Below are 23,962 nucleotides of genomic sequence, written 5' to 3'. Positions count from 1 at the left end.
TTCTTGTGAAACTGCCTGGTGGACAATTATTTTTACAAGTCTGGTGCTTGGGAGAGAAATCTGATATAGAAGACGTTTAAACATGTGTCTCTTGCCTCCCAATCTAGTGGTCCTTCCATTACTCTGTGCCCAGGATTCCAGTAGACATTGAAGTCCTCATTTGGAGGCACCTCTTTGTCTCTCACATTTCATAAGCTGGGAAGGCTCTGACCTTATTGCTAAGGCCTGATGACCCAAGATCTATCTTCAACAGAAGAAGCCATGAAGGGAATCTAGAAGGCTTGAAGTTGCTTTGCATTGTACTCTTTGGTTGCAGAGCAGGAATGTTGGAAGGTGGGTTGTATATGGGAGTTGCCTGGGGAAGATCTTAGCTCAAAAGACTAATGGGGCTCAGAGCTTAAGAGAGGCACCTCCTGTTCCAGTGAAAACAGAGTTGGGCTCTTCTGAGGGAGGCTACTAGGACCTGCTTGTATATGTTTGGTGGTTGAAACCCCATGGTGTACTGGAGAAGTCATGGTTAATAGGGACAGCACGTACCTCACTGTGCTTTTGTCAGGCTTTTACAAGTGTCTGAGCCAAATATTGAGGCTCCATTGAGGGTAAGTCAACTTTAAAAAAAAAAACAAACATTATTATGTTTAAAGATTTATTAATTGTTCTTGGATGTGAGAATCCAATAACCTAGATGTTTACCTTTACTTACTTATAAAACCTTGGGCAAGTCATTTGACCTCCTAAGCCTGAATTTTATTTATTTATAAAATGTGCATGATAACATATACCTTACAAAATGTGAATGAGTTGAGTGAAGTAATGCGTGCGAAAATATACCATAAACTAAGAATTACATATATATTAATATTTATTTGTATGTATTTATTTATTCTACAGAATGTTTACTGAACATTTGCTTTATGCTACCTTTACGCTAAGACCTATGTGAAAGATTCAGGCATTAAAATCATATATATAAATGTAAGAAACCATACTTTCTGTTGTGTACATATAAAACTCCTATAATGCTGACAGGAACCTGTGATAACATAATGGTAAAGAAGGAAGGATGGTATCATTCTGCTGATTTTAAATATACTGTATTGGAGGTAGAGATAGAAAAAAGGAGGTTATATTAAATATTAATATTAAAAAGAACCCTACCTGGTAGGTGATATTATTTCCTTTTTACTGATCAGGAATTTGAGACTCGGGAGTTTAGTAACTTTGGCCGGGTTGTGCTAATAGCAGTTAGCAAGGGCTGGGTTAGAAGCCTTTGATTCTAAAATTTTAACGTGTGCTTTCTGGGCTGCAAGGCCGCAGCAGAGCTAAGGTTAGGCACCACGGCCCCTGGTCGTGTTTCTGGCCTCTGGGGCCTCACAGCCCTTGATGGGAGGCAGGCTGGTGCTGGCCGGTTCCTGGAAGGCCTGGAGGCTCCATGTGTGAGCAGCTGGCCACAGGAAACAAACTTGACTTCACTATGTGCCTGCCTTGTGGTTACAGAACTATGAATGGAAGGGAGTCCATTAGGGTGGCTAATGCAGTGTAGCCAGGAAGGCCTCATTTCCTCCCCCAGGGAGTGTAAATCTTTAGTGGAGCTAGCGAGATACTCTGTGTTTGTGAGCAAGTGCCTATTGGGAGTTATCCAGCTGAGAAGAGGAGAGCTATTGTCTGTCATATGTAAGAAGATTAGCATATTAGTGCTGGAAATCCTCCAGTTACAGATCCAGCAATTAATTTTCAAGCCCATTTTTTAGAGGGAATGTGTGTAATAGAGTAAACTGGAAGTGACTTTGAAGTCATATGAACCTGAAAGCATTGATTATGACCTTGGGCAACTTTCTTGTAAGTCTTAGTCTTCATTTTCTTCCCTGAAAATGCAGATAATGATTTTTGCTCGACAGGCTTATTGTTAGGTTTTACAGAGATAATGTCAGTAGAGCACCTAACACAGCGCTGGCACAGAGCAGGCATTCAATAAACAGTAGTGGTGGGAGGGTGGTTTGTTTTTGCTGTCATTCCTGCTGATAACGTTGTCACTCTTGCTGCTCTGTGCCAATTACTCATCAAATGCAGTTATGACAATGATTAGCATTTTCATTGTTGTCTTACTGTATTATTTACATTTCTTATGTATGAGTAACACATTGACCACTGTCTCATTTAGTTCTCAGAACAATCCTGTGAGGAGGGGATTCAGGGTGGGGATTATTATCCTCAGTATTGATAAAGGGACCAAGGCTCGGAGAGCTTGTGACTAGTCAAGGTTAGTAAGTGACAGACCCAGCCCCAGAGCTTAGGCCCCCAGAGTTCAAGTCCAGTTCTTTTTCTGTTATAGGAGTGCTATCTGCTGGCCTGAATAGGAGGGATCTGATTAGGTGAAGGGCATTAGCCTAGCCCACAGTTAGTAGCTATTGAAAAGGATTCCTGGTGTCTTGCCACCCCTGTTATCCACAGGCTGCCTCTTTTCTCCCTTGCTGCTGCAGCAGTGACCTCTGTGAGGTTCACTAGCACTGTCCCATCCTCCAGGATGGCCTGAGGAACTGCAGAGAACCCAGATCTTAGTATGTGTTGTAAGGGCTTACAGTCTTAATGTAATGTGTCTTTAGATCACTGTGTTCCTCTTCAGACATTAGAAAAAGCTAATCATCAGCTGTTATAGCAAGCTTCAGCCAGACCAGAAGCCTAACCTGATAGGACACTCTACTCCAAAGCAATTTTTTCTCACTTGGGGCAGGGAATGGAGGTGATCAAAATGTTTTAAAAAAATCATTTCTATTCTTACTGATGAACTGGCTCTTGGCAGAAGATTGTTCATACTTGATTGAAGAAATAATAGAATTTGGGTTTTTTCCATAAAAGTTGAATTATTCATCCTCTACACTTCTTGCTGATTCTGGAAAGACTAATTTTAGTTGTTCTGTTAGGTGTTCGTGTTCTTGGCTGTTATTTCTAGAGAATAAACATTTAGGAAATAATTTAAAGTCTACTCCTGTAGGATAGGGCAGCCTATTGCTAATGCTCTTTGTGGTTTAAAAACAAAGTATTTATCAACCCACTCAATTCTGTCTTTTCCTCTTCATTTCTGAAAAGATTTGCTGAGCACCCACTGTGTGTCAGGCCCTGTGCTTGGCACCAGGGATTCTGAGCTTTCAAATGAGCTCTCAAGCTTCTCGAGGGACACACCCTAACTAATCATCATACAATTCAGTATGTGCTGAGTTCCACAAGAGAGGTATAAGTATAATCTTATGGGGCTTTAAAGAAGGCAAAAAGCCTATCTGGTTTGGAGAATGAGGTTTCTTTTGGTCTGATACAAAGTATAAGAAGGTTTGGAACATGTAAAAACAGTGGAGCAAGATGTTCTAAATGGAGAGAAGCTCAGATTGTAGTATATGAAGGAATACAGTGAGAAAGAAGTAAGATAGGGGTCAGATCATAAGGACTTCGAATGTTGGGCCAAGGAGCATCTCTAGGCAAACAGGAGCCATTTCTGCTTTGAACAGGGGAGAGAGTCACCAAATGTGTACTGTGGGGAGGATTAATCTGGTTGTGTGTGCAGGATAAATGGGCGTCACTTTCGAGATTCTAATCCTGACTTTGCTACTGAATAGCTGTGTAGGCAAGTCACATATCCTCTCTGAATCACAATTTCCTTATCTGTCAAAGGGGGTCGATAGTAATATTTAACTCATAAAGTGTCTCAGAGGATTAAATGAAATACATTTGAGAATACCCTACATAGTACCCGACACATAAAAAAGGACACAAAAGTGCCTTGGAAACTAACGTGTTCCTTAAATTTGTATTATGTGAAAATTTGTTTATTTCCGTAGACACAAAGCCTATCAATTTCTTTTTCATACATAAACATTAACGATCCCTTTTTTCTATTCTTTCTTAACCTGGTCAGCTCTGATTTATTTTTCCACAACAAGTTCAAAAACTTATCTCCCCTTTATGAAACCTCTGCATTGATAGTGTGAAAGAGTTCTTGGCCCAGTTTTATGCTCCTGTAACACTTTGTAGGGACTTTTGTTATATAGCATACCTCTTTTATATTGTGATTTTTAAAAGTATTTTTCTAATATAAGTATTTTATTTAGTAGCAAGTTTGATCTTCACACTTTGGTGCACATGAGAATTGCCTGGAGGGCTTATTAAAGTACAGAGTTTTTGAGGAAAAGGAAGTCCCTATTTACTTGGGCTTGGATTAAGTAGAGATCTAAGAAGGTAGAGAGATGAATGGAAAGATCAATTTTTAAATTCTTTCACTTCCTCATTTAAATTCTTCATAACTATGTCTTATCCTCATCTCCAGTGATACTAGTACCAATACCAAGTAATAAATGATCCTTATACTCAGCAAGTGAACTTTTCCATTAAATAGAAAGTTTGTGCAAAAAAAAAAAAAGCAAAACCAAAAAAACAACCCACAGAATTTCTGATTCAGTAGGTTTATGTGGGGACTGAAAATTTTTATTTGTAGCACATTCCTAGATAATGTTGATGTTGCTGGTCTGGGGACCTCACACTGAGTACCACTGGTCTCCGGAGATGAACTGTGATTTCCTCAAGGGCTAAGACCATATCTTACTCATTTCTATCTCCTTAGTGTTTATGTCTGGTACTTAGTAGGTGTTCAGTAAATGCTGAGTGACTCTGGTTGTACATTGAATGTACTCTAATTTCAGGTGGCCATTAAGCAGATGAACCTTCAGCAGCAGCCGAAGAAAGAGCTGATTATTAATGAGATCCTGGTCATGAGGGAAAACAAGAACCCAAATATTGTGAACTACTTGGACAGGTATGGAGTGGTAGTCCTGTCAGAGAGATAGGGCCTTAGGGATGGATGGATGGTGGAGCTTTTAGGGGAGAAGGCAACACCAGCACTCAGAACTGCCTCCATTTAAGATTCATCTGTGATGTTTGGCTCTCTGCCAATGACCCTGCATGTTGGTGGACACCTCTGATTGCTGTACAGTATTCTGGGTTAGGCTGAACCCTACCACCCTGTAGCTTCTCACAGCTGGTCCTGATACTGTTTGTTCTACCCCAGGGAATGCCTTCAGCCCATCTGCCTGAGTCAAACATGTAGGTCTTTAAATCATTCTGCATCTCAGATCTTTCCTTGTCCTGGTTACCCTGCTGAATAACTTCTAGTTTGTCTGCATTCTCTTAAAATGTGACATTCAGTAGTTTCGTTTGAGATTTCACCATTACGGAGACATTGGGACCCCTCCTTTGTTCTAAACACTACAGAACTTGATTTGATTTTTTTTTTTTTTAAGAGTTCTGTTTCATTGTTGACCCCTGGTAAGTTTGTAGTCAATTCAAATCTCTGATCCTTGTTTGCTGGAAGATTTTTAATCACAGTCTCGTGTTCAGTGCTTGTGATTGGTCTGTTTATATTTTCTATTTCTTCCTGGTTCAGTTTTGGAAGGTTGTGCTTTTCTAACAATTTGTCCATTTCTTCCAGGTTGTCCATTTTATTGGCATATAGTTGCTTGTAGTAATCTCTCATGATCCTTTGTATTTCTGCAGTGTCAGTTGTTACTTCTCCTTTTTCATTTCTAATTCTATTGATTTGAGTCTTCTCCCTTTTTTCCTTGATGAGTCTGGCTAATGGTTTATCAATTTTGTTTATCTTCTCAAAGAACCAGCTTTTAGTTTTATTGATCTTTGCTATTGCTTCCTTCATTTCTTTTTCATTTATTTCTGATCTGATCTTTATGATTTCTTTCCTTCTGCTAAGTTTGGGGGGTTTTTGTTCTTCTTTCTCTAATTGCTTTAGGTGTAAGATTAGGTTGTTTATTTGAGATGTTTCTTGTTTCTTAATGTAGGATTGTATTGCTATAAACTTCCCTCGTAGAACTGCTTTTGCTGCCTCCCCTAGGTTTTAGGTCATCGTGTTTTCATTGTCATTTGTTTCTAGTTATTTTTTGATTTCTTCAGTGATCTCTTGGTTATTTAGTAGTGTATTGTTTAGCCTCAAAGTGCTTGTATTTTTTATAGATTTTTTCTGTAATTGATAATCTAGTCTCATAGCGTTGTGGTCGGAAAAGATACTTGATATGATTTCAATTTTCTTAAATTTACCAAGGCTTGATTTGTGACCCACGATATGATCTATCCTGGAGAATGTTCCATGAGCACTTGAGAAGAGTGTGTATTCTGTTCTTTTGGAGGGAATGTCCTATAAATATCAATTAAGTACATCTTGTTTAATGTATCATTTAAAGCATGTGTTTCCTTATTTATTTTTATTTTGGATGATCTGTTCATTGGTGAAAGTGGGGTGTTAAAGTCCCCTACTATGATTGTGTTACTGTCAATTTCCCCTTTTATGGCTGTTAGCATTTGCCTTATATATTGAGGTGCCCCTATGTTGGGTACATAAATATTTACAATTGCTGTGTCTTCTTCTTGGATTGATCCCTTGATCATTATGTAGTGTCCTTTTTTGTCTCTTGTAATAGTCTTCATTTTAAAGTCTATTTTGTATGATATGAGAATTGCTACTCCAGCTTTCTTTTGATTTCCATTTGCATGGAATATCTTTTCCCATCTCCTCACTTTCAGTCTGTATGTGTCTCTAGGTCTGAAGTCGGTCTCTTGTAGACAGCATATGTATGGGTCTTGTTTTTGTATCCGTTCAGCCAATCTGTGTCTTTTGGTTGGAGCATTAATCCATTTACATTTAAGGTAATTATCAATATGTATGTTCCTATTACCATTTTAATTGTTTTGGGTTTGTTATTGTAGGTCTTTTCCTTCTCTTGTGTTTCCTGCCTAGAGAAGTTCCTTTAGCATTTGTTGTAAAGCTGGTTTGGTGGTGCTGAATTCTCTTAGATTTTACTTGTCTGCAAAGGTTTTAATTTCTCCATCGAATCTGAATGAGATCCTTGCTGGATAGAGTAATCTTGGATGTAGGTTTTTTCCCTTTCATCACTTTAAATATGTCCTGCCACTCCCTTCTGGCTTGCAGAGTTTGTGCTGAAAGATCAGCTGTTAACCTTATGGGAATTCCCTTGTCTGTTATTTGTTGTTTTCCCCTTGCTGCTTTTACTATTTTTTTTTTTGCATTTAATTTTTGATAGTTTGATTAATATGTGTCTTGGCATATTTCTCCTTGGATTTATCCTGTATGGGACTCTCTGTGCTTCCTGGACTTGATTGACTATTTCCTTTCCCATATTAGGGAAATTTTCAATTATAATCTCTTCAAATATTTTCTCAATCCCTTTCTTTTTCTCTTCTTCTTCTGGGACCCCTATAATTCGAATGTTGGTGCATTTAATGTTGTCCCAGAGGTCTCTGAGACTGTCCTCAATTCTTTTCATTATTTTTTCTTTATTCTTCTCTGTGGTAGTTATTTCCACTATTTTATCTTCCAGGTCACTTATCTGTTCTTCTGCCTCAGTTATTGTGCTATTGATTCCTTCTAGAGAATTTTTAATTTCATTTATTGTGTTGTTCATCATTGTTTGTTTGCTCTTTAGTTCTTCTAGGTCCTTGTTAAACGTTTCTTGTATTTTCTCCATTGTGTTTCCAAGATTTTGGATCATCTTTACTATCATTACTCTGAATTCTTTTTCAGGTAGACTGCCTGTTTCCTCTTCATTTGTTTGGTTTCGTGGGTTTTTGCCTTGCTCCTTCATCTGCTGTGTGTTTCTCTGTCTTCTCATTTTGCTTAACTTACTGTGTTTGAGGGTCTTCTTTTCACAGGCTTCAGGTTCGCAGTTCCTGTTGTTTTTGGTGTCTGCCCCCAGTGGGTATGTTTGGTTCAGTGGGTTGTGTAGGCTTCCTGGTGAAAGAGACTGGTGCCTGTGTTCTGGTGCATGAGGCTGGATCTTGTCTTTGTGGTGGGCAGGACCGCATCCATTGATGTGTTTTGGGGTGTCTGTGACCTTATTATGATTTTTGGCAGCCTCTCTGCTAATGGGTAGGGTTGTGTACCTGTCTTGCTAGTTGTTTGGGATAGGGTGTCCAGCACTGTAGCTTGCTGGTCGTTGAGTGGAGCTGTTAGCTTTGAGATGGAGATCTCTGGGAGAGCTTTCACCGTTTGTTATTACGTGGAGCTGGGAAGTCTCTGGTGGACCAGTGTCCTGAACTTGGCTCTTCCACCTCAGAGGCATAGGCCTGGCACCTGGCCGGAGCACCAAGACCCTGTCAGCCACACAGCTCAGAAGAAAAGGGAGGAAAAAATGAAAGAAAGAAAGAAAGAAAGAAAAGAAAGTTATTAAAATAAAAAATGTTTTTAAATTATTAAAAATAAAAAAAATTAAAAGTAATGAAAGAAAGAAGAGAGCAACCAAACCAAAAAACAAATCCACCAATGACTACAAGCACTAAAAACTATACTAAAACAAAACAAAACAAAAAAACGGACAGACAGAACCCTAGGACAAATGGTAAAAGCAAAGCTATACAGACAAAATCACACAAAGAAGCATACGCATACACACTCACAAAAAGAGAAAAAGGAAAAAAAATATGTATATATATAAAAAAAAAAGAGGAAGGGAGCAACCAAATCAATAAACAAATCTACCAATGATAATAAACTCTAAATACAAACTAAGATAAACATGAGACCAGACACAAATTAGGTGCAGAGAGCAAACCCCAAGTCTACAGTTGCTCCCAAAGTCCACCACCTCAATTTTGGGATGATTCGTTGTCTATTCAGGTATTCCAGAGACGCAGGGTACGTCAAGCTGATTGTGGAGCTTTAATCCGCTGCTCCTGAGGCTGCTGGGAGAGATTTTGCTTCCTCTTCTTTGCTCGCAGAGCTCCCGGGTTCAGTTTTGGATTTGGCCCCACCTCTGCATGTAGGTCACCTGAGGGCATCTGTTCCCACCCAGACAGGACAGGCATAAAGTAGCAGCTGATTAGGGGGCTCTGGCTCACTCAGGCCGGGGTGGGGGGTGGGGGGGTTGTGGGGGGGCAGGAGGGGTACGGGATGCGGGGCTAGCCTGCGGTGGCAGAGGCCAGCATGACGTTGCCACAGCCTGAGGCACGCCGTATGTTCTCCCAGGGAAGTTGTCCCTGGATCATGCCAGCCTGGCGGTGGTGGGCTGCATAGTCTCCCGGGAGGGGAGGTGTAGATAGTGACCTGTGCTCGCACACAGGCTTCTTGGTGGCTGCAGCACCAACCTTAGCGTTTCATGCCTGTGTCTGGTGTCTGCACTGATAACTGTGGCTTGCACCCGTCTCTGGAGCTCATTTATGCTGTGCTCTGAATCCCTTCTCGCACACCCGAAACAATGGTCTCTTGCCTCTTAGGCAGGTCCAGACTTTTTCCTGGACTCCCTCCCAGCTAGCTGTGGCGTACTAGCCCCTTCAGGCTGTGTTCACACAGCCAAACCCAGTCCTCTCCCTGGGATCTGACCCCCGAAGCCCAAGCCTCAGCTCCCAGCCCCCACCCATCCCGGTGGGTGAGCAGACAAGCCTCTCGGGCTGGTGAGTGCTGGTCGACACTGATCCTCTGTGCAGGAATCTCTCCGCTTTGCCCTCTGCACCCCTGTTGCTGTGCTCTCCTCTGTGGCTCCGAAGCTTCCCCCCCCGACCCCCGTCTCCACCAGTGAAGGGGCTTCCTAGTGTATGGAAACTTTTCCTCCTTCACAGGTCCCTCCCAGAGGTGCAGGTCCCATCCCTATTCTTTTGTCTCTGTTTTTTCTTTTTTCTTTTGCCTACCCAGGTACGTGGGGAGTTTCTTGCCTTTTGGGAAGTCTCAGGTCTTCTGCCAGCATTCCGTAGGTGTTCTGTAGGAGTTGTTCCACATGTAGATGTATTTCTAATGTATTTGTGGGGAGGAAGGTGATCTCCACGTCTTACTCCTCCACCATCTTGAAGGTCTCTCCTAGGTGACGTTTTTGTTTATCACATAATAGAGCTGAGTGATCCAGTCCCTGAGTGAGACTATCAGTTTTAACTCATGTTAGCCCCATAATCTCTCTAGGGATACAGTACTAACTGGGAACCCTTGACTTCCAGAAGCAGCTTTGGTTTTGCAGCCTTTACTGAATTTATTCCATTCTTAGAATCAGAGACATTCAAAATGGAGATCATTGTCAGCATAATGGCTATGGGTATAAAATTCTACAGCTTTTCAATGGCTCTTATAGTCAATACTTCATTTTACATTTACAATTATCTTTTATTTTACTCATTGAATTATTCGGTAAATATTGACATCTACTGTGCCACACTTTCCGGGAATGGAATCTTGAACAAGACCCAGTATGGGTCTTATGGATCTCAAATCTAATAGAATTCTAAAGGAGGTTTAGTGACTTTCCCTAATATTGGTAAGATGGACTCCAAATCCCATCTTTGTCAAATGTTTGGATGCTCTCTCCTTTCATGCAGAGAGGTGTGGGAATCATGCCTGATTTTAGGAAGTACTACTTTGTGTTGTGATGAAATAATTTTATATCTTCAACCTAGTGATTGTAGTTCTGTCTTTTGGGGCTTCACAGAACAGTGTGCTTTGATTTCCCCAGGCGAATCCTTAAGAGATGTCAAGTTAGTGAACCTGTCCCACAGATTCTGCTTTTCCTTAGAAAAAAGAACCCTGGACTCTTCCAGAACTGAGGGAAATGCAGAGTCACTCTGGTATATGCTTATCCTTTGAAAGCCACTGCTATGGTCCAGTGTACTCTATTCCTCCTCACCCTTTATCTTTACTCCTACAGTTACCTCGTGGGAGATGAGCTATGGGTTGTCATGGAATATTTGGCTGGAGGTTCTTTGACAGACGTGGTAACAGAAACCTGCATGGATGAAGGCCAGATTGCAGCTGTGTGCCGTGAGGTAAGGCAAGTGGCCAACCAGACTTGAGCAGGACGTGGTCTCCATGTCCATATATCTCAAAGTTCTGCATCTGAAGGAATCTCAGCCTGGGCACTGTAGAGGTGGGAGAAATTAGTTGTACTCTCTCCCATCATCCTCTTTTTATACCTGTTTTTAAAGATTACTATATTCTGAAAGTTAGAAAGTTCCAAAATATATATATATACACACATATGTATATATATGCATAATCACGCATAATTTCAACCTCTTAAAAATAACTGCTATGAACACTTATTTTCCTTTACCTCTTTTATATGGGTATATGTTTTAATCATATTTTTATTCTGCTTTCCTGCTTTATTCATGTGCTATGAAGGAAATAAAGTAGAATAAAAAGATAGTGACAGGGCTTCCCTGGTGGCGCAGTGGTTGAGAGTCCACCTGCCGATGCAGGGGACGCGGGTTCGTGCCCCGGTCCAGGAAGATCCCACATGCCGCGGAGCAGCTAGGCCCGTGAGCCATGGCCGCTGAGCCTGCGGGTCCGGAGCCTGTGCTCCGCAACGGGAGAGGCCACAACAGTGAGAGGCCCACGTACTGGCTGTTATGGATGATGCCGTGAACATTCACGTACAAGTTGTTGGTTGGATGTATGTTTTCATTTCTCTTGGGTATATGCCTAGGAGTGGAAATTCTGGTCATACAGTAACTCTATGTTTAATATTTTAAGGACTGGCCAAAACGCTTTCCACAGTGGCTGTACCATTTTATATTCCCACCAGCAATGCATGAGGGTTCCAATTTCTTGAAATCATCCTTTTTGTTTATATATTTTTTAAATTAATTAAGTTTTGGCTGCGTTGGGTCTTCGTTGCTGCGTGTGGGCTTTCTCTAGTTGCGGCAAGCGGGGGCTACTCTTTGTTGTGGTGCACGGTCTTCTCATTGCAGTGGCTTCTCTTGTTGTGGAGCACGGGCTCTAGGTGAGTGGGCTTCAGTAGTTGTGGCTCCCGGGCTCTAGAGCACAGGCTCAGTAGTTGTGGCGCACAGGCTTGGTTGCTCCGTGGCATCTGGGATCTTCCTGGAGGAGGGACTGAACCCATGTCCCCTGCATTGGCAGGCGGATTTTTTTTTTTTTTGCGGTACGCGGGCCTCTCACTGTTGTGGCCTCTCCCATTGTGGAGCACAGGCTCCGGACGTGCAGGCTCAGCGGCCATGGCTCACGGGCCCAGCCACTCCGCAGCATGTGGGATCTTCCCGGACCGGGGCACGAACCCGTGTCCCCTGCATCGGCAGGCGGACTCAACCACTGCACCATCAGGGAAGCCCCAGCAGGCGGATTCTTAACCACTGCGCCACCAGGGAAGTCCCTGTTCATAATTTTTTACATCCAGAGGCCAAAGTCTCTAGCCTCCTTAGGAAAGCAAGTCATACTTTTCCAGGGAAAAGCCGCTTCTGAATATTGGTTTGTTTTTAATTTAGCCATTGATATGTTCTTAGAAAGTGAAGTATTAAGTTGAGAATATTTAAATAGTATCTTCTAACTGGTTTGCATTTTTAGTGTTTTTTAATCAGTGGAAGCCCCTAAAATTTTAGCTTTCGGTTATGAACTTAAACTAGTAGATTTAGTAGTAACTCTGAGAGTATCTTTTCTGATCCCCACATTTTACAAATGGGGGATAGCCAGTAGCCCAGAGGGAGTAAGAGATTTGTCTAGAATAATATTGTTGGTCAGAACCATGCATTTTCATTGTTCCATTCAGTCTCTATGTTACTTATTCTGCTTGCTAAGTCTGGGTATTTTCCAAGGTTCTTTTCTTTCTCCTCTATCTCCTATAGCATTTGCCAGTTCCAACCATTACCATAACTTAAAAAGAAAAAAAAAATCACCTCTTCACGAATGACTTGTAAACATTTATTTCAAGTCCAGCCTCTCCACAGAACTCAAGATTCACATCTGCAGTGGCCTACGGACGTTAGTCTGCAACTCTTTATAGGAATATAAAAACCAGCATACCCCAAACAGTACAAATTTATCTCCTCACCAAAATAAGATTATCCTCCTAAGCTCACTGCTTCTAATATCATTTCCGTTTGTCTAGTTTCCCAAATGTAACTCTCACTTTCCTCCAGTTTTTTCATTACAAAATCCCTTCCATTCTTCCTCAGTATTTATTTATTTTTTGTTGCCTCGGGTTCTTTGTCAAGGTGCTGATGTTCTGTAAACAACTCTAAAATACTTTGGAGGAACTCCTGTAGTTAAAGAAAACTATTGTAAGCTGTGTTATAATACGGTATGGTCAAGTATATTATAAGAAAGATATAAAGCAGCACGGAATGTTAAAAGAATGCTTAGCTAGGAGACAGGAGACTAGGTTCCAGACCTGCCTTTTCCGCTTATTTGGAATAAGTCCTTTTACTCACTGTGGCCTCACTTTTGTTATCATCAAATGAGCAGGTTGGATTAGCGATATTCTGTAAGTCTTCATATTATATGTCCTTTCTTCCTCCCTCTGCCCACACCGCTTCAATAGTGCCTGCAGGCTTTGGAGTTTCTGCATTCGAGCCAAGTTATTCATAGAGACATCAAGAGTGACAACATCCTGTTGGGAATGGATGGCTCCGTCAAGCTAAGTGAGTAGGAGTGGTAATACTTCTCTTCCCTGCGGGACCGTCTCCTCTGGGATGATAATCATATAAGAGTAGCTATAAGACTCACCAGAGAATCTGTATTTCCTTGGATATGCGGACACTTTATATTACTCAGCACTATATAGGATGACATTTCTTTTTTTTTCCCCACTCATTTATACATTCAGCCAAAAAACTTTACTGAATGCCCACTATGTGCTAGGACCCGTGATGGGCGCTGAGGATACTTCTGCCTGTATTTAAGTAGTTCCCAATCAAGTATGGGGAACACAAAATACATAATTAGAAGAAAGAGTTTAGTGTAACTTCTTTCATTCAGTCATTCATTCAGCAAACTTTTATTAAATGTCTGTTGTATGCTGGGCCCTCTGGGAATGAAAAAAATGAGTAAGAAGACAGTCCTTCTTATTGAAGGCCTCATAATTAAATAAACATATAATTGCAATATAATGGGAATGAACTGCAGGCAGAACATTTTGTTCGAATGTGTAAGGACCAATAGTCCAGACAAACAGGTTGTGTCACAGGTGGATGGGCTGCTTATGGGAGGACTGTTAGCAGTCTCTGTCCTGGGGCACAGGGTGAGGAACTTATTAAAGCAGGGCCATGCCTAGTTGTAGGTGATTAGGGTTTAAGTCCAAGACTCATGCCCAGGAAATAAAGCAAGGACCTAGTTACCAGATACTGGTGTATGGGAATGATTTTCAAGAAGAAAGCAGTACTGGGGCAAGTAATCAAGGTCAATGGGGGTGGCTTGGACTTTAATGCCTAGCGCTTCTGGTTTGAGGAGGGGTAAGGAAGCCAGAGATGATATTTGTTATGTTCCTCCTTCAGGGTTGAACAGGAGACAGACTAAGAGCTGAAGGTGGCAGTTAAGTGATTCTGGCTTTGGAGAGACAAGGGATGCAGTGGCTAGGATGCAGGCAGAGCTTGATACCTAGGGGTAGGCACAGAGTCAATATTTACAAAAGGCATACCCTACATATAAATCCTTTCTGTCTTGTCCTTTCTTTTTCTAGCTGACTTTGGATTCTGTGCCCAGATCACCCCAGAGCAGAGCAAACGGAGCACCATGGTGGGAACACCGTACTGGATGGCACCAGAGGTTGTGACACGGAAGGCCTATGGGCCTAAGGTTGACATTTGGTCCCTGGGCATCATGGCCATCGAAATGATTGAAGGGGAGCCCCCATACCTTAATGAAAATCCTCTGAGAGTGAGTGTTACTAGGCCCATATCAAGATGTTTGGGCTGTTGGATTTCTCTTTTCTGGATAAAAACTAGGCACTGTTGAATTTAAAGTATAAATGCTTAAAGAAAAGGTATATTAGCAGTCACTCATTCATTTATTCAATGATTATTTGAGTTCTTATCATGGGCAAGAAACTGTTCTACTGATGATAAATTAATATATAGTAACAGAAGATAAGAGCTGTGAAAAAAAGCAGAGTAAGTGGCTTAAGAGAGTAAGGGGGGAAGGAGGGAGAAGTGTGCTATTTTATTCTAGGTAGAGAATGAAGTCTTCTCTTATAAGTTATTTGAGGAGAAATCTGAAGAAAATAAAGTAGTGAGCCATGAGATTAATCTGACGTAAGAGTTTTCCAGGTGTCAAGTATATAAAGAACTTGTTCTGAGAACGTGCTTGATACATCCTAGGGAAAACCAAGGAGGCCAGTGTCCCTGAAGTGAGTGAACAGAGTGGACAAGGTTCTGTGTTAATTTGAAATGTTTATTAAACGTCCAAGTGGAAATACTGAGTAGAATTGGGCATAAGAGTTCAGAGTTCAAGGGTGAGAGGTCAGTACTCTAAATATAAATTTATTAGTAGGTATTATATAGTTGGTTTATTTAAAAATCAGAGCTAGTTGATAATGAGATCACTCACCTAGGGAGTGAGGGGAGAGTACTGAGACCTGGGATACTGTCATGTTTACAGGTTAGAGGAGCTAGCAAAGTGGCCAATGAGTAGCCTTCCAGGTAGGAGAACTGAGAGAAGTGTCCTGGAGGCCAAGAGGACAAAGTGTTTCGAGAAGGAGGATGGATCACTGTGTCAAACCTGACTGATAGGTTGCATTTAAGATAACGCTAAGAAATGATCATTAGATTTGCCAGTGTGAAGGTTATTGATGACTTTGACAATCAGTTTCACTGGAGTGATAGGAATGAAAGCCTAATTAGAGTAAATTCACCAGAGTGGGCAAAGTTGAGATGGCATGTGTAAGCAGTTAGTTTTTACTTTTCATTGTTGTTTTCTTTTAAAGGAGTTTTGCTTTAAGGTAAGGAGTTTTGTTAAGGTAACAGTGGAGCAATATATTAAAGTGGAGTCGAGGGAGGGTTTGTTTGTTTGTTTGTTTGTTTATGGCTGTGTTGTGTCTTCGTTGCTGCACGGGGGCTTTCTCTAGTTGCAATGAGCAGGAGCTACTCTTTGTTGTGGTGCATGGGCTTCTCATTGTGGTGGCTTCACTTGTTGCGAAGCACAGGCTCTAGGTGCGCAGGCTTTAGTAGTTGTGGCATGCGGGCTCAGTAGTTGTGGCTCACGGGCTCTAGAGTGCAGGCTCAGTAGTTGTGGCGCACGGGGTTAGTTGCTCCGCAGCATGTGGGATCTTCCCGGACCAGGGCTCAAACCTGTCTACCCTGCATTGGCAGGTGGATTCTTAACCACCGTGCTACCAGGGAGGTCCCTTTTTTTTTTTTTTAAGATATTATTATAGCATGTTTTTGTGCAGATGGGGCTGATCTAGTGGAGAGGAAAATGGTCATGTTCAAGAGAGAAGTGACATCTGTAGGAGTGATGTCCTTAAGTAGATGAAGGGGGTTGGATCAAGTACTGAAGTAAAGAGCATTAGATTAGAATATGCCCAATTTATCCGTTGTAATAGGAGAGGGAAAGCAGGGTATGTGAATACAGATGCAAGTAGGTTGGTAATTTTGATCATGCGCAAAGGTGAGAGTTATTTTTATTGCTTTCATTTTGTTGTTTATTCCAACCTCCCATTCAGTGCAGGAATTCCCTGTGCATTGTCACTGATAGGTGGTCATCTAATCTTAGTTGGATAGCTCTGATTATTGAAAAGTGCTTTAGTGTACCAAAGTAAAACTACCTTCGTAGTTTCTACCCTCGGCCCCCAGTTTTGCCCGGTGGATCCACATGCCACTCATCTTCTGCCACCTTAGAGTGGCCTTGAAAATGATATCAGTAGGGCGTGACAGAACTAAGACTGGGAGTAGAGTCAGAGGACATGAACTTGTGTAACCAGCATGATTCCAGGCATATCGCTCTATGTTTCTGGGCTTTATCTGTGAAATAGGGATAATTCTTGCCCTGCCTATTACCCAGAGTTATTGTGGTCATTAAATGAGACAGTATTTGTGTAAACACTTTATGAATTTAAGTGCTGAGTGCTTTAAAAGGTTTAGTTTGACTGTGTCTTTCTTTACCTTTCCCAGGAGATACTTCATGTTAGGGGACCAGGATGGCAACAGTGAAACAGGTTGCTCCTTTACAGAATGCTTCCTTTATACATATTTCTGTCCTGCTAGAAGAGATGAGTTTTTAGATGACTGAAGTGATGGCACCAGGAATAATTTCCTTCAGCAAGTGGGCAGGTGTTTAAATCATCAGGCTAAATGAATAATAAACCATTTAGATCTATAATCAAGGATAATAATAAACCCTTGGGTCAGTAACACTTCATAAGCTTACAGAGTGCTTTTAATATACTATCTTGTTTTATTTTTCAGACATGTGAGGTAGGCACTATTATCATCCCTGTTTTACAGATGAAGAAGTTGGAAGTTCACTGGCTTGCACCTGGTTACATGGCCTTTAAATGTTAAACCTGACCCTTAACTCATATTCTTTCCAGTATACCAAAGCTGCCTCTTTGTGTTCTGAAGGCAGAAAGCAGCTGACCATATTTCTAGAGGGCCTGTCTGGGGACCAAGAGAGAACCTCAGTTGGAGCCCAAGGCAATTCTCTGTTTGTATTGCCAGGCCTTGTACCTCATCGCCACCAATGGGACCCCGGAGCTTCAGAACCCAGAGAAGCTGTCAGCTATCTTCCGAGACTTTCTGAACCGCTGTCTTGAAATGGATGTGGAGAAGAGAGGTTCAGCTAAAGAGCTGTTGCAGGTAACTGTCCCTATGCAGGGAAGCACTTAATTCGAGAAATCACTAAACCAAGGCTTTTTTTGCTTCATTTTTGTCTGTGAGGTACTGGCTGTTATAGAACTAAGCTTCTGTCCTAGCACATCCCATGCTCAATTTGTATTCCTAGTTCCCTCATCTTTATCCTTGGGCCTTTGCTCATGTTACTCCCTTAGGCTCTTCTTCAGCCTATTAAAACTCTGTACATTCTCCTAGGCTGCATCTTATAGAGTTACTTTCTGAGCTCCTGTTGAGCTTTGCTTGTGTCTTCCTCTGGTGCCTGTTTTGTTCTGCCTGAATTAGTCTGGCAGAGTTTGAGTGAGTCTTAATGAGAAGAAACTCTTTGATGTTCAAATCTTATACAAGTTATATTTTACTGGGGTAAGCTCAAAAGATAGATTTTCAGTTTATCAGAGCACATTAGTTTAGAGGATAGTTAGTGCAGCTTTTCAAGTCTTCCCAGTTTCTTCATTGGAAACCCTCTCAGTTGGTGGGGATGATAGTCTGCTTGTTTGTTTGTTTGTTTGTTTATTTATAAAATTTTTGGCTGCACCATGTAGCACGCAGGATCTTAGTTCCCTGACCGGGATCGAACCCACGCCCCCTGCAGTGGAAGTGCAGAGTCTTAACCACTGGACTGCCAGGGAAGTCCCATATAGTCTGCTTGTTTGGAGTAAGATCCTGCCAGGCTGTGGGGAACCTGGAGCTGGGGGTTTACTAAGGCTGTTATACTCCACCAGCTTAATCCTGAAATTACAGCATAATTATTTCATATGGTTGTAAAAACTGCTTTTAGCTGACCACATTATTTGTATTTAACATTTATGTCTCGGGTACAATTTCTCATTCCTAGTGTTATTTTACTACAGTGCCAACTGGTGCTTTAATAAGTATCACATGCAACTTAATGACAATGATTAATTTGTAGGCTTTCATAGTCAGTTACTTTCGTATTTTGAGGACGAAGAGCAACTGGTCAGGGCAGGGCAGGACCTACCATACTGTACCACATTGAAGTTAGTTATGAACAATTCTGTCTTTCTTACTAGATTATAACTTCTATCTTATTAATCTCTTGTCTCCTCTTATACCTGAGACCTGACTCAAAATAGGTATTCAGTGGGAGAAAACATTTGCGAGTGATATGACTGATAAAGGGTTAATATCCAAACTATATAAACAGCTCATACAACTCAGCAAAAAACCCCCAAAACAACCCAGTTAAAAAATGGGCAGAAGACCTGAATAGACATTTCTCCAAAGAGGAAATGCAGATGGTCAACAGGCACATGAAAAGATGCTCAACATCACTAAGCATCAGGGAAATGCAAATCAAAACCACAATGAGATATCACCTCGTATCTGTCAGAATGGCCATCATCAAAAAGAACACAAATAATAAATGCTGGAGAGGGTATGGAGAAAAGGGAACCCTCCTACATTCTTGGTGGGAATGTAAATTGGTGCAGCCAATATGGAAAACAGTATGGAAGTTTCTTAAAAAACTCAAAATAGAACTACCATATGACCCAGTGGTTCCACTCCTGGGTATATATATGAAAGAAACAAAAGCACTAATTTGACAAGATACATGCAGCCCAATATTCATAGCAGCATTATTTACAATTGCCAAGATATGGAAGCAACCTAAGTGTCCATCAACAGATGCATGGATAAAGAATATTCCATACAGTGGAATACTACTCAACCATAAAAAGAATGAAATCTTGCCATTTATAACAACATGGATGGATTTGGAGGATACTATGCTAAGTGAAGTAAGTCAGAGAAAAATACCGTATGCTAACACATATATACAGAATCTAAGAAAAAAATGGTTCTGAAGAACCTAGGGGCAGGACAGGAATAAAGATGCAGACAGAGAATGGACTTGAGGACACAGGGAGGGGGAAGGGTAAGCTGGGACGAAGTGAGAGAGTAGCATGGACTTATGTGCACTACCAAATATAAAATAGATAGCTAGTGGGAAGCAGCTGCGTCGCACAGGGAGATCATCTCGGTGCTTTGTGTCCACCTAGAGGGGTGGCATAGGGAGGGTGGGAGGCAGACGCAAGAGGGAGGGGATATGGGGATATATGTATATGTATAGCTGATTCATTTTGTTATACAGCAGAAATTAACACACCATTGTAAAGAAATTATACTCTAATAAAGATGTTAAAAAAAAATTGTGGGGCCTCCCTGGTGGCGCAGTGGTTGGGAGTCCGCCTGCCGATGCAGGGGATACGGGTTCGTGCCCCGGTCCGGGAAGATCCCACATGCCGCGGAGTGGCTGGGCCCGTGAGCCATGGCCGCTGAGCCTGCGTGTCCGGAGCCTGCGCGTTCGGAGCCTGTGCGCCGCAACGGGAGAGGCCACAACAGTGAGAGGCCCGTGTACCGCAAAAAAAAAAAAAAAAAATTGTGAATCACTATATTGTACACCTGTAATTTATATAACATTGTACATCAGCTACACTTCAATAAAATATAGGTATTCAGAAAATACTTGTTGAATTAAATGGGATTGCTTAAACCTTCATTGAAATGTTACCCTCTGGAATATGTTTAGCACCTCTTTGTAATCAGAGTAACTGACTACAGAGCACTGGTCTATTAGATATGGGTTCTGCCAAGTGTAACCCATTAGTTTCTAGCATCCTTTGGGAATAAAACCACCTTATAACAGGCAGTATAATATAGGATCCTTTGCCTTTTATATGAGGTTTGTTCTGGAAACCCTAAGCTTTGGGAAATGTGCAAATACTATTCTAAGCCTCAAGATGATATTGTTAATTAGGTATTAAAATATAGTTTTTGAAAGATGAATGCCTTCTAGAGTTTCCTTCCTGATATAACTACTAATAAATACATTATGTTGAATTTTTACCACATTCTAGGCACTAAGCACTTTATATATTTTTTCATCTATTCTTTTTAAAAACCTTGTGAGTTAATAGATTCTTGTTTTCCCATTTCTACAGGTGAGGCAACTGAGGTTTCAAGTGTTTAGTAACTTTTGCATGATTATGTAGCTGATAAGCAGTGGATCCAGGATGTCAACCTATGTCTATTTGGCTCTCAAGTGTGTGTGCTCTTGGCCACTGCTTGGCTCAGAGTGTTAAAACTTGAAAGACCTTAGGGCTTATCTCATCTGCTTTATTCATTACACAGGGAAGGAAATTGAGGCCTCCCAGTCGGGTGTTGGATCATGCTGCTTTCTCAGCTGGGAGGGGAGTTGTATAAACATGTGATCTGAGAACACTGACTCTTTAATTTGTTACTGTACATTGTAAATGTTCAAAACCATGACTTTCAGAGTCTTAAATCATGAAAGCTTCACATCTTTGTCTCCTGTGAAAACACATATCTGGACAGAAATACATAGGGTTTTATGTTTGAATTCATATCTTCATGATTTAGCCAAGATCTTTTATTCCTTTTGTAGTAATAGTAACTTCTTGCTCTCAGTACCTCTTTATATCCTATCTCTGTCCAAAAAGAAGTTGAAGCACTTCCAGCAAAGAATATGTGTAAATACGTCTATATGTGTGTGTATATACATATACAATATGATTAATAAAGAGACTTATGAGGATGGCAGGAGAATCAAATATGCTAATCATTTGAGTTAAATAGTTTTGTTTAAACATCAGATTTGGTTCTTAGTTTCCTGGTAGCGAGGACAGAAAAGGAAATATGTTAGTTCCTATGTTTCTTATCAAATGGAAGAAACATCCTACATCCTCAAGACACAAAGCTTTTTCACTAGTAAATGTAAGAAAAGTCATTTACAGTTAAGAGGCTCTGAGTTACATAAAGAATCATTTTCCATAATGTTTTTTACTAAAAACATAAAAAGGTTTCATATGGTGTTTTCTCCAAAATGATCTTCTTTAATAGTTGTGGGTGTGGCCCAAAGTACAGCCCAGTGAAAGTGGTTTGGGAAAGAACCAAGCCATTGAAGTCCTTCCTGGGTTAATTAGCCTTACTAGATTCAAGGATAGAACAACAAATTGCTAGATCAATGCTCCTGAAATGCAGTATTGCAATGTACCATTGGGTCATGATCAATTAATAACCTTCCCTCTGAGCTGATTATTATTCTGATTATCACCATAGTTTGGTCTTACCTAATATAAAATAGAATCATACAATATGAGCTCTCTTGTGTCTGGCTTCTTTCATGCAACATAATGTCTGTGCGATTCATCCTGTTGTTAGTGTATCAATTATTTATCCTTTTTTGTTCTGTAATTTTTGTGTGGTATTATATAAATATAATATTATTCATTCTTCCATTATCTTGGACATTTGGGTTCTTTTCAGTTATGACTGTAATAAGTAAAGCTGCTATGAGCATTTTTGTTTGTGTCTTCTGGTGGATTCACAAGCTCATTTCTCTTGGAAATATATCTAGAAGTGGAATTGCTGGGATATAGGATAGACGTGTATTTAGCTGTAGGTAGATACTGCCAAACAGTTCTCCAAAATGATATGTTATCTTTTAAAGATATGCTTCAATTTGGGGATGATGATCTGAAGCTCTCCAGGCAGCACCTTGTGCAAACATGGATGCCCTTATCATCTTGTAATGGTTGCTGAGGAAGAATGGTAAATTGTCATGTGTCTTTTGTTCTTTTTCTCCTCTTTAGCATCAGTTCCTGAAGATTGCCAAGCCCCTCTCCAGCCTCACTCCACTGATTGCTGCCGCAAAGGAGGCAACCAAGAACAATCACTAAAACCACGTCACCCCAGCCTCATTGTGCCACGCCTTCTGTGAAGTAAATGCTCATTTCGGAAATTCCAGCCCCTGATGCTCTTCCTTGTCTTGCTCCTCCCCTTTCCTGATCTAGTGCTCTCAAGACTTTGATCCTTGAAAACCATGTGTCCAGCATCGAAGAGAACTGCAGTTGACTAATCGGATGATGGCCATTTTAAAATAAGGAATTTGCTCCCAATCTGTGGATGTGAGGGTGGTTTATGATCAAGGGCTTATAGGAATAAACCCTTGGACTCCTGTTTCTACATAGCAAAATCCTTCCTCCACCCATCAGTTCTTGACTGTATAAATTTTTGGCTTTATAACATTATCAATTTGCAGTCGGTTGAGATTTTTCTTTAGTGCTTGCTTTTCTATTTCAAAACTGCCCACACACACTATTGTACTTGAAAATTGGAATAACTTGAGAAATGCCATGGAGGTTGATATTCTTCCAGGGACATGAAATGGCTCTTGTTTTCTGGACCATGACTTTGGCACAGCTGATCCTGATGTGGGAGGGAGAGCTACCACATTTTTCTTCGTGTACGCTTCTAGCAGCTGTGTGGGAGGATCTTGACCCAATAGTGTTCCCCACGCTATTTCCTGTGAAATGGTCTTGGCTGTGTAGCAGCTTTTGACTCCCTAAATCCCCCTAGGCTGCTGCCCTCATTCTGTCCTTGTTTAGAACGTTGAGAGGTTTCCTAGAGCACATGCTGGGTGAGAGCCGTGTGAAAAGTCAGGAAAAAAAAATGTAGCTGCTTTTAGAACAAGGCTGGGCATCAGCACCTGTCCAGCTATACCTATGTGATGTTTCAAGAACTCAGCCTCTTTTTTCATCAGCAATAAAGAGCTAAAAGATTAACTCAGATCTTCTGATGGCCTGAATCTTTGGGTCAAAGGGAACGATCTCTAAATCTGAGGCTACGTGTTAGTTTTGGATGGATTTGTTGGCCTGAGATGATAGCCTGCCAGCTGTGAGGGGACCCTGTTTTTACAATGCATGGCCAAGCTCTCTGCAAATGGAAATGCCTGCACTGGGTGTTGGGGATGTTTGCTACCTCCTGCTATCTTTGTGGTTTTGGTCCTCCCATTATGGTAGGACCCCTGGCCAGCACTATGGCTTGTCATGTCAGCCCCAATGGCTACCTTGTCATGCTCTGAGGTACTACTGCCTCTGCAGCACAAGTTTTATTTCCTTCAATAAAAGGAGATGAAAATATTCTACTTGGAGTATGCCTTTCTTTGTTTCTTTCCTTCCTTCTCCCCTTCCTTTCTTTTCTAATTTTTTATTTTGATATTTTGAAAGTTAAGGGAAAAAAAATTTTTTTTTCTTCTGGAATCATTTGAGATTAAGTTGCAGATAAGCTGCCCCTTTACCACTATATACTTCAGTGTGTATTCTTTATTCTTAACACTTGAAAATATAATTTAATTAAGAGAAATGGGCCAAAAATGTTCGTATATCATAAGGTATTGGCTTAGGTAGTTGTGGAGGGTGAGAAGTCCCATGATCTGCATCTGCAAGTTGGAGACCCATGAAAGCCAGTGGTGTAGTTTGAAGGCCAGACAGCCAGAGAGCCATGGTGTAGATTCTAGTCCAAGTCTGATGCCTGA

At 41.1% G+C, this 23,962-nt stretch overlaps 1 protein-coding gene across 4 annotated transcripts in view; it reads left to right on the top strand.

Moving 5' to 3' along the window:
• The window catches only part of PAK1 (p21 (RAC1) activated kinase 1), a 158,678-nt gene extending 135,106 nt beyond the window's left edge, over window positions 1–23,572 (top strand). For all 4 annotated transcript variants that reach the window (XM_067750457.1, XM_067750458.1, XM_067750459.1 and 1 more), the window contains exons 10-15: window positions 4,689–4,801; window positions 10,695–10,812; window positions 13,323–13,422; window positions 14,460–14,656; window positions 17,434–17,571; window positions 22,239–23,572. In XM_067750457.1, the coding sequence (XP_067606558.1) occupies window positions 4,689–4,801; window positions 10,695–10,812; window positions 13,323–13,422; window positions 14,460–14,656; window positions 17,434–17,571; window positions 22,239–22,325 (753 nt within the window). In that variant the 3' untranslated portion in view covers window positions 22,326–23,572. The remainder of the gene's footprint in view (window positions 1–4,688; window positions 4,802–10,694; window positions 10,813–13,322; window positions 13,423–14,459; window positions 14,657–17,433; window positions 17,572–22,238) is intronic.
• The last annotated feature ends 390 nt before the right edge of the window (window positions 23,573–23,962 follow it).

This window comes from Pseudorca crassidens, chromosome 9 (genome assembly GCF_039906515.1).
Source record: "Pseudorca crassidens isolate mPseCra1 chromosome 9, mPseCra1.hap1, whole genome shotgun sequence".
Taxonomy (NCBI): Eukaryota; Metazoa; Chordata; class Mammalia; order Artiodactyla; family Delphinidae; genus Pseudorca; species Pseudorca crassidens.
Note: the sequence above shows the minus strand (reverse complement) of the source record. Positions and strands in the feature narration are given on the sequence as shown.